Source organism: Hydra viridissima, unplaced genomic scaffold (assembly GCF_058129835.1).
Source record: "Hydra viridissima isolate aposymbiotic clone 2 unplaced genomic scaffold, HvirCarnegie_v1 scaffold_9, whole genome shotgun sequence".
NCBI classification, from domain to species: domain Eukaryota; kingdom Metazoa; phylum Cnidaria; class Hydrozoa; order Anthoathecata; family Hydridae; genus Hydra; species Hydra viridissima.
The window spans coordinates 17,413,387-17,432,500 of NW_028324308.1; the positions used below are offsets into that span (position 1 = coordinate 17,413,387).

At 31.6% G+C, this 19,114-nt stretch overlaps 3 protein-coding genes and 1 pseudogene across 4 annotated transcripts; all 4 read left to right on the forward strand.

Moving 5' to 3' along the window:
• The window catches only part of LOC149884326 (uncharacterized), a 395,582-nt pseudogene that overhangs the window by 322,714 nt on the left and 53,754 nt on the right, over positions 1–19,114 (forward strand).
• LOC149884342 (uncharacterized) lies at positions 5,505–8,517 on the forward strand. Its single transcript, XM_090098502.1, has 2 exons — positions 5,505–5,568; positions 6,514–8,517. The coding sequence occupies exons 1-2, from the start codon at positions 5,563–5,565 to the stop codon at positions 6,898–6,900; spliced, it is 393 nt and encodes a 130-aa protein (XP_089954628.1). The 5' UTR covers positions 5,505–5,562; the 3' UTR covers positions 6,901–8,517.
• On the forward strand, positions 7,262–10,650 carry LOC145186819 (uncharacterized). Of its 2 annotated transcripts, none has more exons than XM_090098500.1 (5): positions 7,262–7,357; positions 8,601–8,792; positions 8,901–9,044; positions 9,256–9,426; positions 9,621–10,650. In XM_090098500.1, exons 1-5 carry the CDS (start codon positions 7,262–7,264, stop codon positions 10,371–10,373), a joined length of 1,356 nt encoding a protein of 451 aa, XP_089954626.1. In that variant the 3' UTR covers positions 10,374–10,650. The 2 variants fall into 2 exon arrangements, with proteins under 2 accessions (XP_089954626.1, XP_089954625.1); XM_090098499.1 differs by lacking the exon at positions 7,262–7,357 and having other exon boundaries at positions 8,602–8,792; positions 8,901–8,921; positions 9,014–9,044; positions 9,621–10,640.
• On the forward strand, positions 11,067–12,415 carry LOC149884343 (uncharacterized). The gene is made up of 2 exons (XM_090098585.1): positions 11,067–11,587; positions 11,669–12,415. The coding sequence occupies exons 1-2, from the start codon at positions 11,275–11,277 to the stop codon at positions 12,001–12,003; spliced, it is 648 nt and encodes a 215-aa protein (XP_089954711.1). The 5' UTR covers positions 11,067–11,274; the 3' UTR covers positions 12,004–12,415.

Below are 19,114 nucleotides of genomic sequence, written 5' to 3' on the forward strand. Positions count from 1 at the left end.
GTGGTGATTTATGACGGTTTGTGGAAGGATATTTTGGGAAAAGCATGGGGTATATATAAAGGAGAAAATTTGTAAAAAGCGAGAGTTAGTTAGAAGAGAAAATTATTGCTATTTAGTGACTTGTCGATTGCGAGAAAAAACTACAAGCTAACCGGGCCATGGAACCAAGTATGAGATTGTTTGATATGTTTGAAACGTATGATGGCACTTCGGATGCTGCTGTTTGGATTCAACGAACAAAAGTGATTGCTGAAATTCAGAACTTAAAGCTTGAACTACTTTTTCCGATTCTTCTCAGAGAAGCTGCTTATGCAGTGTACGATGCTTTAACCGCGGAAGTCAAAAAAGATGTAGTGGAAGTCGAGCGTGTGTTATTAGCGGCGTTTTCTATAGATGCCTACACTGCATATGAACTATTCACAAAACGAAAATTATGTGACGAAGAAAAAGTTGACGTGTTTTTAGCTGATTTAAGACGATTAGCCTATCTAGCTAAATTACCAGAGGAGTCTGTGCGTTTGGCGTTTGTTGTGGGTTTGCCAGAAGTCTTATCATCAAGATTTCGAGCCGTAATGGACCCGATTGATAAAATGTTACCCAGAGTGAGAGCTGCTATGAACTGTGCAAATGTGATTGACAGTGATGCTGTTGGCGCTGTGTCTAGACGCCATGCTACAAAAACTGCGTTAGTGTGTTACAACTGTAAAGGTTTGAATCACATTGCAAAGAACTGTTCGCTTGCAAAGAGCTTGTCTCCGAAGACTGTTAGATGTTTTAAATGTGGTGAGGAAGGACACATTGCATCGAAATGCTGGAAGCTGCAGGGAAACGATTGCAGGAGCGAGGCATCTGCGCTACCTCGCTCCTGAACATCGGTGGAATGAGCGCATTATCTGTTATTCGTTTGAAAGTTAACGGTATGGTTGCGACAGCGTTAGTAGACACAGGGTGTTCGAAGACAATTTTGAATAAAAAATTCCTGCCCAGAAGTCAATGTAGGTACTCAAACTATCAAAAGGTAGTAACGTTTGAAGGAAAGGTTCATCAGTGCACTGGGTCAGCGGTCGTGATTCTTGAGGTTGATGGCATTAAAGCACGTGATCAGGTTATTTTAGTGGATTTCCAACCGTTTGGAGTCGATATGATGCTTGGAATGAGTTCCATTAAGTTACTAGGAGGAGTATCCATTTCTCCTTTGGGAAAAGCGAAGTTCGGATTAAGTTACTGTGGAGCAACGGCTTTGAACAAGAACAAAGTCAAGAAAATCGAAATAAAAAAGAAAGATCATGAAGCAGTTTTTAATGGTGCTGAATGGAGAGTCAAATGGAAATGGAGAGATGGAGAAGGCCCCAACCGATTGTATAATAAAGTGGCACAGTACGGAATTCCACAATACGCTAGAGCAGACTATGAAAACGAACTACAGGAATGGATTGATCGGAAATGGCTGTTAGAGTACAACGAAAATGAATTGGGGCCGCCCAAAGGGCAGATTCCGTTAATGGCTGTCATTCAGAGAAACAAAGACAACAAAATCCGACCTGTTCTAGACTGGAGAGAAGCTAACGATTTCATTGAGGCATACACGAGAGATGCAGATGTGTGTCGAAAAGCTTAGAGAATGGAGAAGGATGGGTAACAAACCAGCAATCATCGATTTACGCAAGGCTTATCTTCAACTAAAAACTGATAAATCTCTTTGGCCGTTCCAAACAGTGGTGTTTCGAAATAAAAGGTATTGCTTTACACGACTTGGTTTCGGATTGAATGTTGCGCCAATGATCATGAAATCCGTTGTGAGTGCCGTCATTGATCAAGACGAATTAGTGAAGAGGGGAACGTCCGCTTATGTAGACGACATTTTCGTAGACGAAAGTGTGGTGAGTCTTGATTATGTCAAGAGGCATTTTTTGAAATATGGTTTAGAGAGTAAAGATGGTGAGCAGATTGATGATAATGGAGTTCGTGTGTTAGGATTGTGTGTGCGCAAGGTTGGTAACAAACTGATGTGGTCCAGAGGGAATCGAGTTGATGCTATCTCGCAAAAGTTAACCAGGAGAGTTGTGTTTTCAATCTGTGGACAGTTGGTAGGACATTTACCCGTGTGTGGTTGGTTGCGAGTGATTTGTAGTCTCTTGAAGAGGAAAGCTGTCAGTCTGACGACGGGTTGGGACGATGATGTTTGTGATGAGAACGTTAAGTGGGTGCTTCAGGAAGTATTTGCTGAGGTGGAACGCTGCGAGCCTGCTTGTGGTGATTGGGCTGTGCGTGGTGATGAGGGAAAAGTGTGGGTTGATGCCAGTTCTTTAGCGATTGGTGCTCTTATTCAAGTTGGGGAGACTACTGTGGAGGATGCAACATGGCTGCGAAAAGAAACGTCTGATGTTCATATAAACATGGCAGAACTAGACGCTGTGATACGGGGAATGAATATGGCTCTGATGTGGAAGCTGAAGAAAGTGACTGTTTTTACCGATTCCGTGACTGTGTACCACTGGGTTTCTGACGCCCTTACGGGAAAATCAAGGTTGAGATCAAAAGCGACGGGGGAAATGCTGATTCGAAGAAGACTGAGCGTGTTGCAACAACTAATTGAAGAATACGATGTTAGCGTCGAGGTGAAACTCATTCCTTCTAAAGATAATTTGGCCGACGCATTAACTAGAGTTCGCAGCAGATGGCTCAACAAACTGACTGTGCCAGAGTGTCGGAATAGTTGCATGGGAGTCGCAGCTACGAAGGCTGAAGCTATTTCCAATATACACAAAAGAACTGGACATTTTGGAGTGAATCGAACGTTAAACTTTGTTCGTAAAACAATTCCGACTGCTACTGAAAACGATGTTCGAAGTGTGATAAAAAATTGCGAACCATGTCAGTCAATAGATCCAGCGCCAATACGGTGGGAAAAAGGAAAATTGGATGTTAAAGGAAACTGGGAGAGATTGGCCATGGATATCACGCATTATGGCACTGACAAGTTTTTGAGTCTAATTGATTGTGGACCTTCAAAATACGCGTTGTGGCGACAATTATCGAGCTCATACGGAAGTGTTGCCATAGTCCGAATACTCCGTCTTGTTTTTTGTGAACGTGGAGCACCGTCTGAGATATTAACTGACAATGAGCCAACATTTAAGACTAAAGAGATAAGGAGTTTCCTTGATAGTTGGGGAGTGCAAATTAGATATAGAGCCGCTTATTATCCTGAAGGAAATGGAATTGTGGAAAGAAACCACCGTACGATCAAGAGAATAGCAGAACGATCAAAAATGTCGATACCGGAAGCACTATATTGGTACAATGTCTCAGCCGACAAAAATGGTGCAAGCCCGATGGGCAAAATATACAGCTACCCCATTGGTGTGAAAGGATTGAAAAAAGAGAATCTTCCTGCACGAAATGTCCTGAACGAGAGATTTCGAATTGGCGATAAAGTCTGGCTGAAACCACCAAATGCGAGGTGCCATACAAAGTGGCAACCAGCTACGGTAACTCGGAATGCGTTAAACCAAACCGTAGAAGTGAACGGCATTCCGCGTCATGTGAAACATGTTAGACCTCGAACTGATACTCAGCCCTACATTATCCCTGATGAGGAAGTAGAGATGAATGTTGAAACTGATCAAGTGGACGCTGAAAACCAAGGAGATCCAATTAAAGATGTATTAGAGACGAACGAGGAAAATATCGACGCTGAAGATAGACCCCAAGAAATCGACATGCTTTTGCGACGGAGTGGTCGGGAACGGCGCATGCCTTCGAAATACCTTGATTACTATTTGGATGATCCTTAAAGATCAAGGAGGAGTGTAATTTCGGAAAGTTCTAGAACATTTGATGACGTTAGGGATTTAATAGCTTTAATAGATTTACCAATAAGAATTGTAAATATGTGTTCGTGGTGATTTATGACGGTTTGTGGAAGGATATTTTGGGAAAAGCATGGGGTATATATAAAGGAGAAAATTTGTAAAAAGCGAGAGTTAGTTAGAAGAGAAAATTATTGCTATTTAGTGACTTGTCGATTGCGAGAAAAAACTACAATATATATATATATATGTATATATATATATATATATATATATATATATATATATATATATATATATATATATATATATATATATATATATATATATATATATATATATATATATATATACATATATATACACATAATAGTTTATTGATACCAATAACATAATAGTTTATTGATACCAATATATATTGGAATCCATATGGATTGACAAACTAAAGTTTCATATAGGTCCCAAAAAAAAGGAGTTTATTGGGTCCAATATGGGCCAACCATCGAATGCGCCATATAGGTCACAGTTAATAAAAGAAAATAGGAGTTTATTGGGTCCAATATGGGGTAACCATAAAAAATTATGTTTGGCTCAAAGTAAATAAAAGAAAAGAGGAGTTTGTTGGGTCCAATATGGGCAAACCATGAAAAACTCTGTTAAGAAAAATAAAATAAAAACATAGGAGTTTGTTGGATCCAATATGGGCTAACTATATGGACTAGCCCATATAGGACCCATTTATAAACCGCGGACAAATTTTTATGGGTCTAATATAGGATTCCTACATAGGGCCCATAAAACACCCCACATGGGTCCGATATATGACCCATGTACTATTGTTAACTGGGTTGTCATTAATGCTAATGTATTGACGATATATGAAAATGTAAATATATATATAAACGTATATGAAATACAATATTAAAAAATTTTAGAATGAAGGGTATGTCTCTCAAAACATAGAAGATATGTGGAAGATTGGAAGAGTATTATTACGAAAACTAGGTAGGTTACAGGATACTAGTTTATGCACATTTCATTTATTTGTTCTGTAAATAGGACTCTAATAATCGATTTGATTGCGACATATCGCAGCTTTTTAGCTACTGATTTTAGGCCGGGTGAATAAAGATGAGCAATTATAATACAATCTCTTTATTAAAAACTGCGATATGTAGCTATCAACTAGCTATTGATTTGTGGCTATCTTGTAGCCAGCTACACAAATTGCTTTTAATCAGTAATTGGTCAGTTTTACGTGAATAAAAACTTTAGGAGCTTTCCTTATATTTTTGTTTACGTAAAGGTAAGCAGTATACTTAGTAATTGGTCAATTTTACTTTAATAAAAACTTGATAAAAATTTTTGAAGTTTTTATTCGCGTAAAGCTGACCAATTACTAAGTGAAAGCAATTGCTCATTTTTATCACTGATCTCTATAATAACTGGATAGCGCATCTCTAATATCAAAACTAACGCCAAAATCGCCATATTGGAAAGCCCCAGAACAATGAAATCTGATATGCGCGATAAAGCGATAAGCCGAAAAACAGAACTTAAAGCTTACGGGATTAAAATTTTTGGGGCTTTCCAATATGGCGATTTTGGCGTCAAAAAGTAAGAAGTTTTGCTCGGAGTTGCGCTATCCAGTTATTATAGAGATCAGTGATTTTTATTCACCCGGCCTTTTAAGTCGAAATGTTTTATACAGTTGTAGTTTCGGCGCACTGTTCCAGACTTGTGGAAAAAGATGTTGGTAAGATAGATAAGCGCAGTCAGTTTACTATTGACAATTGATTTTTGTTTATTTTATGTCATTAGAAACAGCACAAAATTCTTTATAATAAAGAACTAAAATAATTTTTAAATATTTTTGTTTAAAACCTAATGTAATCAAAGTTAAAAGATTTTCATAAGTGTGGCGCTACTGCAGTTTCTCCCCCCACCCCTTTTTTTTTTTTATGATTGATTATGATAGATTGATTGATTTTATGATTGATTATGAAAATCAACGGAAAGTGCTCTAATTCGAAGTCAAAGTTGTAAAAAATCCCATTAAAAACCCTAATATTCGCCATTTTTTTTCAAAACGCTTTCATTTTTAACGAAAATTAATTACCATTCCATAAGTGTTTCCCTTGCTATTCAGTTTTAACCCATTTTACTCTATATCTCATAGGATATTTATGATGTTGTGTATATATATATACAATTTATGAGATATATATATAAATAAGATCTTTTTTATATATATAATATCATAAATATCATATCAGTATTAAATTTATATATATATATATATATATATATATATATATATATATGTATATATGTAAGTTTAGTTTATTTTTTTGATAATACTTTACCTATATTATATTGCTTTATATTACTTTTAACTAACTTTTATTATTTTTATATAACATATATTATAATATATGTAATAGTAATATATATAATATATTTATATAAAATACATGTATTATATATATATATATATATATATATATATATATATATATATATATATATATATATATATATATATATATATATATATATATATATATATATATATATATATATATATATATATATATATATATATGTGTGTGTGTGTGTGTGTGTGTGTGTGTAGTCTATTCTTTTGATATTGCTTTACATATATGTAAAGCATTATCAAATATAAAAATTACATTTTTAGTTCATCAGGTCGTTAAGAACAGCTCGTCGAAAAAGTTTTGAAAATGCTAGAGCATCTTTAATTGAAGATGCTAACATTGAAGCAGTTGAAAATAAAATAATTGATGATTATGAATGTGATGCAAGTTGTAATAATGATATTTCATTTGAGTCTAGCGACGTAATTAGTTCAGATGAGTCATCTGATAAGGACAATGACATTAGCATGACATCAAAAATCTACGACATAAATCAAAAGCTTTTGGACTTTTATTTAAGATATAATCTGACTAGAAATGCTATGGAAGCTCTTTTAAAGTTATTAAACATCAATTATGATAAAACTTTGCCATTATCTGTTACTACACTTAAAGCTAAGTCAATAACCTACAACCAGTCTAAAAATTAGGTAAAAAGAATTGAAAAAAAAAATTTGATGTCATATATTGGTGTGAAAGACAATTTATTGTATTGCATGGACCATCATAATTTACAATTAAGTTTAAAAAATAAAGATGGCAACAGTGGCATAGTAAAATTACGGCTGTTTTTTCATTTAGATGGTTTGCCTGTTTTTAAATCTTCTAAATTATCTTTTTGGCCAATTCTAATGTCATTTAGGGATTATAATCATATTGGTGCACTTCCTGTAGCATTGCACTGTGGTGTAGAAAAACCAAATTTGAATTTTTATCTTAAACAGCTGGTTGATGAATTGCAAATTTTAAGTGTTCCTTTTGATTTGAAAGGACAACTAATGGTTATTTCTGATGTTGATTTTATCTGCGATACCCCTGCACGTTCATTTGCTCAAAATATTTTTAATCACAATGCATACTACGGATGTGGGTACTGTAATATCAAAGGTGAGTATTGTTACAATCGTATTATTTTTACAGAATTGTACACCACGTTCTGATGAAAGTTACAAAAGTATATCAGAAAATAATCAGCATGGCCCTTCACCTCTTTTGAATATTCCTCAATTAAGTGGACTGCAATCGTCATGTCCTCCATAATATATGCATCTGGTGCTCCAAGGTGTGGTGAAAAAGTTATGCACATTTTATTTCACTAAAGTACCTTTTCTGCATTTATCTTGTAGACTTTCACAACATTTACTGAGTAAATTATCCGCTGAAATTGATGATATAAGGAAGTATTTACCATCAGAATTCCACAGAAAACTTAGTTCTTTGGTTAATTTTAAAAACTGGAAAGCCTCTGAATTTCGACAGTTTGTTTTATATCTTGGACCATTTCTCTTACATGATAAATTGCCAGATCGGTATTATGACCACTTTATTATGTTGCACTTCAGCATGTATGTTTTGGCTTCTGATGAATATGTTGCTTATCATGTTATTGCATCTGAGTGTGTTAAAAAATTTGTTGAATTTATGCCTATATTATTTAGCAAAAGATCTATGGTCTATAATGTGCATGTGTTAATTCATCAGCTTTTTTTGTAGTAAAATATGGACCTTTGGACTCATTTTCTGTATTTCAGTTCGAAAATATGTTGGGTTTATTAAAAAGACGAATTAAAACAGGTAGAAACATTTTTCAACACGCAATTGTTTGCTTAAATGATCTTCGATCAGTAACTAATAATCACTTGAACACTGTAAAGATTTCTACTGATCTGCCGGATTGTGCTTTTGTTATTGATGATGGTTCCATTGTTTTATGCACTAGTACAAGTCTTGACTGTTTACATATATCTGGAATTCTTTTATCTTATGTGAAGCCACTTTATACATTTCCGTACTCATCAAAAGTCCTTAGAATTGGATATTATCAGAAAAGTCGCACACATGCTTATAATGTTAGACCCATTCGAAAATGTATCATGATTATTTGTAGGGAAAACTACTTTCTAATTATCCCATTGGTCTGCAAATTAAACTAAAGTTTTAAAGTTGCTATGGGTTATAATTTTAATTTATTTACAGAACTTGATTAGTTTAATTTTAATTTTTTAAAAAATTTTGTGTTGATTTAAAAATATATCAATTCATTTGAAGTCTTTATGCTATTTTAACTGTGTATTTTCTAAATAATAAATGTATAATTTTTATGTTACATTTTGCAAATGTTTTATTTCAGATGAATTATATTGTATATTTGTATTGTGACAGTGAAGTTCTGGAATTAAAAAACTGTGACATAATAATGTCAGAGAAACTAAAAAATTGGTCTATGGATGATTGGAGATCTCGTGGTCAAACATTAACGGAAGATGACCTTCAAATAAAGGCAATGCATAAGGATGGTATAAATGTGGCATGCATATTACAGATAAGTATTTTATACCCTGTTGGAATTAAAAAATAAAAAGTGTTTCAGTAGTAACATTTTTTAAAAGTAAATTAATCTTACAAAATTGTATTTTTTATTTATTTATACGTTTCAGTTGGAATTGATACGAAATTGCTTATTCAAAAAATTCAAAAACTTGTAGTAAACAAAAATTTTACTCCTAAAAACGGACTCCTTAGACTTATTGATCGTGTGGGTCAAAGCAAAAGGCAGAGCATTCCACCATTGAATGTGAGTGTATTTAAACCAATTTAATAAATTATTTATACACTAAGTATTGCAGAAAATGTGTTGAGTATTTAATTTAGGTACTTTAATTTTTATGATCTAAATTTATTTTGATTTCTGGTGTACTTTCTTGATAATATAGATTTTTGTATACGTTTATTGTACATATAAAACTATGATTGTACAAATACTAAAAAAGTTATTTGTTTTGTAGCATATTCTCACTGCAGAATCAGAAGTAGAAATTGAATTTAATACATCAAAAAAACAAGAGAACTCCTATAAATCTACAAAACGGAAAGAGAAAAGAAAAAGCCTTTCTGAAGAACCATCTTTACCATCATGGCCGTTGTGGGAGCCACCAAAGCTCCCCAATTCCAATTCAGTATACATTTTTAACAATTTTTTATCCCATTTGTGAAAATAAGAATTTTTATTTGGTTTCATTTGAATGGTTTGTTTGTTGTTTTTTTAGTTACCATTTTTAAATGAAAGAATCAGTATAAAATAATTAGAATATAGTGATAGAGTTTTTATATCATTTAAGAGTATTTATAATCATTGTTAATCTTGTTTTAGAACCTTCTGTCTGTCTCTGCCTCAATGGATCAAGTAGATGACTCTCCAGTTACACAGACAGTGTTTCCATCAGAGTTGCAGTCTGTTTCACAAATTCAACCACTATTGCATTCATCTTCTTCCTTTTCTTTGCCATCTCAAAAAAATGGGATAGACCAAATAAATAACTTTATTCTGAAAGCAAATGTTGAACCCAATACTGTTGAAGGCATTCAATTTATAGTGAATGCCATGTACAGAAAAGTTTGTGGGTTGGAAACCGAAATGCGTACCATACGTTCACTTTTAGACACTAACCATGGTAATAACGAAAATATAAATATAGATTATTTACCAGCAAATTCAGTTGAAGAGTTTGATTCACTAGAAAAAAAGATAATTCACTCTAATGATAAAGATATCATTTGCAGAAAGATGAAGCAAATTGGTGGGAAAAATGTAAGTGACTTTTTAAAAAATGCTTTAAAAACTTGCATAACAGACAAGCTATGTTGCAGCATCAATCGAACTGGTGCAGATAAAAAGCGTAGGTTTATAGGACCAGTCGAAAGTTTGATTTTTGATGCAGCTTACTGTTTATTTCCAACTGCCACTGAATCCAGTATGACTACCTTATTTGCGAAACACTTGAAAAAATCTAAAGATCGATATTTTGCAACAAGAAAGAGAAATTCTTCTTTAACAAATGATTTAAACAGTCCTGTTAGAAAAATTCGAAAATTAAACACTGACTCGTGTAGTGATTCCAGTTAAATTATTTTTTAAATTTGTTTTATTATTTATTCATCTTTTTTTTTTAGTTATTTTATTCTTCATATATATTTTTAAATAACTTTTAATATTATTAATTTAATTTAAGCAAAATCATTTAGTTGTTAATGGCTTTTTTTATTTTTTAAAAATAATTCATACATTTTCTTTTAACATTTTATAATGACTTTAACATTTATAATTTTTTATTGAAACCAGTTTTAACATTTTGTATTTAATTTGTTATAAATGCAATCTTATTTCAATGGTTATAATTCATTCCCCTGAAAAATATAGCATGCGATTTTTTCAGGAATATCTTCTAGCCTAACCGATATTTTCTAGCCTAAAAGTGTAGTTATTGTTACGAGTTTTCACTAGCTATTCTCTACCTTAATTAGCTAGCGGGTCGCTAGCTTGATAAGCTAGCGATTCGCTAGCTTATTTAGCTAGTGATTCGCTAGCTTATCAAGCTAGCGATCCTCGTGGCCAAATCGCTGTCTTTATCGTAACGTCTTGTCGCTAGCGATCCGCTAGCTTAAAAAGCTAGCGATCCTCGTGGCCAAATCGCTGTCTTAATCGTTACGAATATCGCTAGCCATTCGCTAGCCGATTTCCCACCGGGTATTAATTGCTTACTGGGCATTTCTGTAAGTTAAACATTAATTATTTTGTGTAATTGCATAATAATTTATAAAAAGTTATTGCTTTTTATTACTTTATCAACATTTAACTTATTATTTAAAGTCTTTTTTAATACTAATACTTAAAGGCACATGGGGGAAAGTATGCTTGCTGTTACTGTGAAGGTGAAAAAAATGACAAAAATGGAAAGTTGAGGACTTTTCAAAGTTTGACTGGTTGGTATCAGAAATTTATTGAGGATGGGGAACTTATTAAGGATATGAAAAGCTATAAAAATGTTGTTCGACCATGCCTAATTGAAGAATCTGGAGAAACTCTTATTATTGAAATAGTTCCTCCTCCTGAATTACATTTGTTTGAACATATTGTTACACAAATAACAGATGTTTTGATGGCTGAGGAGTCAATTAAAAAATTCCTAATTGGTAAAAATGTAACTAGGCACGGTTACAATAGAGGAGGATTTGATGGACCTAACTGTCAAAAAGTACTTTCTTGCTTGGATGAACTCATAACTATAGCTCCACTTCTGATGATACCTTGTATTGAGACTTTAAGGAAATTCAAAATCGGTATGCAATCAGTTAATTACTTTTTCACTTATAGTTTATAAGTAATTATAAACATCATTCCTTAGAATTTGTTCATTTTAGTGACAGAAGGATGTTATGGAATGAAGCTATCTCTTGAGTTCAGCAGAGATATTCAGGAATTTGTCTCTGAAATGTGCAACTTGCATAAGTATCTGATAGAATACACGACACACAAGATCTGTCTAGGTTGGAAATTTCACATCATACAGTCACACCTCGTCATGTTTCTTGAAAGAAAAAACAAACCCTTGGGTATTTTCAGTGAGCAAAGCTGTGAAGCTGTGCACAAAAACATTAACAAGACAATGAAAAGATTTGCAGCTTCGGAGCTGAGCAAATGCCATGGAGAAAAGCTTCGTAAAATGGCCGTAACCTACTCTAGTATGAGGATGTAAATAATTTTATATACAGTACTAAATATTGGATTATTGTAAAATAAAGAAGTAATCATGAATAAAAAATGTTTGAAAGAATTAATACTTTGTATTTGTCTCAGTGTTGTTTCATTCTAGTGATATTCTTAGTTTATAGATAGTTGAGACAGAGGGTGGATTCTGTGTTTTTGTTTTGTCTGAGAAAGCTAACTTCCAAACATAAGATAAAATCCAAACATTTATATGTTTATGTTTATGTCAAATAAGGATGTTTTGCATATTATTGGGTTAATTGGAGCCTGGGAACAGTAACAACCCTAATTTTTTGCCCCCCCTTGCCCCAAACGTGGGAGCAACGAGTAAGAAAAAAAAAATTTTTACTATTCTTAACTAAGGTCATTATTTATAAAAAATTTTAAATTTTGTGCAATAATTTTATAGCGTTCAAAAATGATGGCCATTTAAAGTTTTAACCCCCCTATATTTGAGGGGGTTACAATTTTAAGATTGACATAATTCTTGAACTATAAAAGATTTTTTCATAAAATTTGAAATTTTTAAATTAATATGAATTTAGTTAAGAATAGTTTATAACAAAAATTATGAACTTGTTGCTCTCCACTTTAGGGCAGGGGGCAAGATTTAAAGGGCTTTTTAGTTCCCAGGCTCCAAATATTTTGATATTTTGACAAAACTTCCTTGTGTTGACACTAGTATAAACATATAAATATTTGGAGTTTACTCTATGTTTATAATTTGGTATCTAAAACACCAAAAAACGCATGATCCGCTACTGAGTTAAAATTTCTTTTGCAAAGCGATTATTTAAAAAAGTGTATAAATCCAAAAAAGGAACGCTTTTTATTTTGTTTTCAATGGAATATATCTCATGCCCACCCAAAGTATTGATATCTTTTGAAACATCTTGAGTACCATTTAGGTCAACCTAAAACCTCTAAATTGAAGCAGTGTTGAGGAAACTAGTCAAAGTTCCACTTCCTTGTGCAAAAAGTTTTAGAGAAAACTTGATACCAAGAAACAAAGGCAAAATTATCAAACATAATTAACGAAAATATAGAAGATGCCCTGTTTGTCACTTTATTCAGTGATGTATGGACATCTCCTGAAATGTTGGATTTTATTGCAGTTGGTGCAACATTTACGAACAATGATTTAAAACAAGAAATCATCATTATTGGTAAGGAACAGATGGCGGGACGTCACAATGCAGAAAATATTAAATTAGGAGTTGAAAAGATTATAAATACCTTTACCTTCAATAAATCAAAATAAATGGTAATTTTATTTTAATTTTATAGCTTTACTTACTGTAAACACAACGAGATTATTGATTACTTAAGTTATATTTATTTAAAAGCTATTACATGTGATGAAGGGAGCTCATTTGTCAGACTGTTTAAGCAAATATTTGAAAAGCCTAAGAAGATAGAGTTGAAGAGACGAAAGGTGGCGATAGTGCATATGAAGATGATCCATTGCTGAACTAAGAGGTTGCCCTTTATATTGAAGAAGCAGATAATGAGCAGCTAAAAATATGTGAAGATGAAGTCTTAAATATTGAAATTCAAACCTCTGATGAACTTCTTGAAGCGCTATTAACTGAATCAAGGAAGCTTACTTTTATAAATATTATTCAGTTAGCCAAAACAGCTGAGGAAGTAAACATTACTTATGACTTTAACGAAGATAACAAATACGATCTTCATAGTGACCTGATTGTCAATTTATTGTTAAAGGTATTTAGTTATTAGGTTTTATTATTTGATTTAGTCAAATAAAAAGTTTTAAAATTTAGTTTAAAAACTTGTTCTTCAAAATCTAATTTGTAAATCTAACTACTTTTATATATTAATTTATTATATTAAAGTTTGTATCACAACCCAAAATTGTTTAGGAGCAGTAGAAAAGCTACACGAAGTCCTGAAATTCTTTACGCCACGTAATATTTTTCAAAGTGCTTTAGAATTGCAACCAGGATGTGAGCTTATACAAGCGAAAGAACGATTGATTTAAAATGATCAGCAATCTAATTTGCTAAGCGGATTTATGCTAGATGATAAATATTGCCCAGAAGCTCGGCAGCCTAATTTACAACTTAATTTACTTGAAATCGAAAAAGAAAAACTTTACTTTTTTAAGCAAATTGAAGAGAAAGGACTTGCTGTATCTGTGTATCCTTCTTATGATTTTTGGTTCAAAAATTCTAAAATGCCAATGCTACGAAAGCTATTTGTCATCTATATAATATATTATATTATAATGCCTACAGAAATGTTTAATGTTTAACGTCGTTTCGTCATTAGTTACTAGGCTTTGAAAGAGCGCGTTCTCTAAATGCACGCGGCCATTGGAAAAAGATCACTTAAGCGAGTTAAAACTTTTTTCCTTTTGGAATTTAATTATTAGTATATATATAGTACATAAAGAATCATATTAAGTTAAATAATCATCGTTGAGATCATATTATATTTGAAGTAAGTATATAAAATAGTTATATATACATTTTTATTACATCAAGTAGAAAGGATTTAAAGTAGAAAGGATTTTAGTTTTTTAAACCGTTTATATTTTGTTTGTTTTAGTTTTTCTTTAAGCATTTTTATTTATAATAGCAAAAAGCAATCCTTAATACGGGTTATGGTCAGTTTTACTTAATTTATAGCATTTTCTGTTTTAGAAAGAAAGTAGGGGTATGGATGTTATTTATAGTCATACTTTGTATCTTTTTGTATCTTTTGAAATTTTCTTGCGTCATTTTTAAAATTTTTGTTTGCATACATTTATTGTTTGCATATATGCTTTTTTGATATGTATATGTGGTAATAAGTGCTTTATAGTTGTTTTATCAATGTGTTTTTATGATAATGTAAAGTGTTTTTTATTGTTTGTGTATGTGTTAGTATGTGTTATATAATTGTTTTAAAAATGTGTTTAAATAGGACATGTACCAGAAAAAATCTGCGCGTGTTCTGATGTGGTGTTTACGGAAACCCTACATCATTTAAAATAGCTAATTGTTTTAAAATGTGATTGTATTAATGTTGTTCAAAATTTAAACAACTCTGTTGTTAAAACAACTAGCTTTAATTGAAATGTCATCAAATCAAGATAAGAAGCGAGAAAAAATTTTGCATTTTCTCGTTGAAAATCCTGGTGCATCAAACAAAACAATTTCTAAAGAGCTGCAGATTGCTTTGAGAAATGTGCAGAGCGTTGTGAAACGATTTATAGACACTGGTACAATCATAAGAAAATCAGGAAGTGGAAGAAAAAATTGTTTTGTTAGACAAGATCTTGGTAAAAGGTAAAAGATGCCTTAGACAGAAAACCGGAGATATCTGTTCGAACATTAGCTAATAAGTTTAAGACAAGTGCTTCCACTATACAAAGAGTAAAGAGAAATTGTGCTTATAAATCTTACAAAAAGAAAAAAGTTCCTCGTCGTGAAGAAAAGCAAGAAAATATCGCAACTCGATGTTCAAAGCTGCTCTATAAAAAATTATGTGCTAAAAAATCTTGTTTGATTATTGACGATGGAACTTATTGTGCTGCATATTTCCGATCTCTTCCAGGACACCAATATTATTCAGCAATTAATCGCAAGAAACTGAATTCCAAATATAAATGCATTGGAATGCAAAAGTTCGCTAAAAAACTCTTAGTTTGGCAAGCAATTTGTGAATGTGGTGAAAGAAGCACTTGTTTTGTGACTACGGGAACAATTAACACCAAAATATACATAAAAGAATCCCTCAAGAAACGCCTTTTGCCGTTTTTAAGAACACACACGGGTAACCCGTTATTTTGGCCCGATTTAGCATCATGTCACTACTCTGGGACAACTTTAAACTGGCTTAGAGAACATAAAGTAGATTTCGTTGAAAAACACTGCAATCCACCAAATTGTCCCGAACTACGTCCTATCAAAAGATATTGGGCTCTTGTCAAAAGAAAACTAAGGTTCAATGTAAAAGAAGCCAAAAACATTAAAGACTTCAAAAATAAATGGATTAGAGCTACCAAGAAAGTCCGGCCGAAGACTGTGCAAAAGCTGATGTCGAGTGTAAAACCCAAAGTGCGTGCGTTCTCACCTACAAAACTTCACAAACTTTCTTAAGTGAAATTTAAAAATACTATTATATGTACTTTCAAAATATACATAAGATTCAATATCGAAATACAATAGTTAGATAAATATCCTTTGTAATGTCCGCGCAGATTTTTTCTGGTACATGTCTTATGTATATTAGGTATGTATTTAACCTTATATACATATTTAAACGCATTTATTGTGTTTATAGTTGGGAGAGAGAGAGAGACCTATATATTTCTACTAACTCACCTTCAAATCAGTATTTTGATTAGTAGCTTATATATATATATATATATTTTCGAAGCAATTTACGAATATTTTCGAAATTAATCATTTTTCACACAATGCCAATATCCGTTGCAGAGGGTGAAAGATCTTTTAGTAAACTTAAGATTATAAAAAACCATTTCAGAACCACCATGGGACAAGAGCGACTTTCAAATCTTATGATGCTGTCTATTGAAAATGATCTCGCGAAATCATTGTAATATGATGAAGTAATTTATAATTTTACCTCGAAAAAAGCTCGAAAATTTTATTTAAATAAGGAATTATGAAATAAATGAAATAAAGTTAAAGTTGCTATAAAGGCATAATGTACTTTTTTGCTTCTATGCTAAGTATATATATGAAGCGAAATCTAAGGGTGCCAAAAGAGGTTTTGTCCCGGGCGGCTTGAAGGCTCTCGGCGGCCCTGTATGTATGTATGTATGTATGTATGTATGTATGTATGTATGTATGTATGTATGTATGTATGTATGTATGTATGTATGTATGTATGTATGTATGTATGTATGTATGTATGTATGTATGTATGTATGTATGTATGTATAACTAGTTATTTAATATTAAACAATATAATAGAAAAAGGTATGCCATGCAAAACAACAATAATTATTAAAGTTTTATTTTTTTAAAGATATATGCTTTTACTTATCAAGTATTTATCAAGTATTAGTAGTTATCAGTAGTTATCAAAGATTATTAATTATCTTTTCTTACCTTTTCTTTTTTTTAAAAGAAAAGCATTTTCAATATTTTTTTTTTGCTTGGCATATGTTTGTGTATATATACATGTGTGTATTAAATATATATATATATATATATATATATATATATATATATATATATATATATATATATATATATATATATATATATATATGTAATTATATATGTAAATTGTATATACTATATGCACTATATGTGTGTATGTGCTATGGACAGTTTTCCATAACGTTAGTTTCTAATTTAAATATGACATTATTGAAGCTTGATGTCATATTTAAATAAGTAAATATGGCAGTATGGAAGTTGGAGCAATTTATTACAATCGTATGCCCTTCCTGAAGTTAACTTGTTTTGCTGATTAGAACTGAGTTTTTTTATTCTAATATTACCTCTAGGTGGTTTACCATCAAAGGCTTACTAGCTCCTCTTGACATTACCCACAATTAAATTAGGAGTTTTACTGCAAGATCTTTTACTATTATAAAATAACACTTGTTGTTTGATGTAACTTTTGTATTCTTTATCTTTGACATGTTAACAAATTTACGTTTTTTTTAAATTTAATGCTATTAAAACTTTATTATAAGTAGTTTTTTATAACAAATGAAAAATACTTTTTTTTTTTTAGATTAATAGCAGTTTTAAACATTTTAATTTACACAAGTTTATTGCTGCAGCTAAGTTTCTTCACTTCAGTTAGCAGTGATCTTTTTTCGGAGTCTTACCTTGAACTTTGTGTTTTTCACATTTATCTTTTGCAAATGAAAATGTTTGAACTCCTACAAACAAACTGATAATCTGTTCAAGCACATTTATTTTGATTTTGTTTGTAACAGAAGTATCAGTTGATATACAAACATTATTAAAATTAGATATAACTGTTGTATTTGTAAGAATTTCTTTTACAAAATCATTTGCAGAAAACACTGATAAATGTTGAAGTTTTTTTTCTAAATAATAGTTCATATTGTACAAATATATCAATAATTTTAGAATTCAACTTCCATAAACCATCTCTATCACGAGCATTAATGAGTGTTTGTAGTGTCAAATTCTACTTTACATGCTAGAAGTAAAGAACAGCATTGAATGCTATAAAAAGAATAAGAGTTTTTTGAATAGTGTAACTTATTGAATAGTTTGTGAATAATATAACGAGCCAAATATTGTAAACTTTTCATTTCTGCATCCTTTATACTCATGGTTGATTTCTCGCATTTCTCACCATTGAATTTTTTGTTATCAGTTAGGTAGTTTAAAATAATCTTTAAAATCTTTTTAATCTTTGTAAAAAATATCATTTGCTACGTCCTGCAATAGAGTATTGGAAAAAGTACGTTCTTCAAAATGTTTAGGCAGGTTTTAGGCGGATTATCCGACAGGAGTCCAAAAAACGTTGAGTATTAATTCTCAGGGTCACCCTTAAACTTTTTAAAAAGACTCTTCAGCTTATGCCACAACTCATCTGCATTATGTGGGGAAAATTGAAAATTTAAAAACTTTACAAAAATAAAGGGAAAATTGAAAATTTAAGAACTTTCGCTATGGAGTTTTTTTGTTTATTTGAGTCACTTGTGCACCTTCGGAAGAATGAGAACTAGTAATTTCTTGAACAATAACATAAACAAAGCGCTTTTGTTTGTTTCCAGACTATATATTCTTTTGACTATGTTTCAGATAATCACTAAAATGCTGAGTTAGCATTATTTTAACTGACGATATCTCTGGAACCCATGTGTATTTTTAACTAAAATTTTCGCAGTTATTACTTTTTTAATATGGACTACAATTGAGGTAAAAATGAACAAATTCTGAGACGTAAGGGTGTCGAAAATAGTTTTTTTTGGATGATTTCATATGGAACTACCCTTAGGCTGTTGAGTTTTATGACACCATCTTTTATATGAAATTATATCGGCACCGTATTTTATGTGCCGTATATTGTTAATGCAATGATATATTATATATACTATATATCATATATCATTGTGTTAATGTTATATTCAG

Excerpts from the sequence above, each read along its gene's own strand:
- LOC145186819 (XM_090098500.1), top strand. The coding sequence starts at position 7,262 with ATGTTGATTTTATCTGCGATACCCCTGCACGTTCATTTGCTCAAAATA. Across the intron at positions 7,358-8,600 it reads TGGGTACTGTAATATCAAAG|ATGAATTATATTGTATATTT; the intron begins GTGAGTATTGTT and ends GTTTTATTTCAG. Across the intron at positions 9,427-9,620 it reads AGCTCCCCAATTCCAATTCA|AACCTTCTGTCTGTCTCTGC; the intron begins GTATACATTTTT and ends ATCTTGTTTTAG.
- LOC149884343 (XM_090098585.1), top strand. The coding sequence starts at position 11,275 with ATGAAAAGCTATAAAAATGTTGTTCGACCATGCCTAATTGAAGAATCT. Across the intron at positions 11,588-11,668 it reads TTTAAGGAAATTCAAAATCG|TGACAGAAGGATGTTATGGA; the intron begins GTATGCAATCAG and ends TGTTCATTTTAG.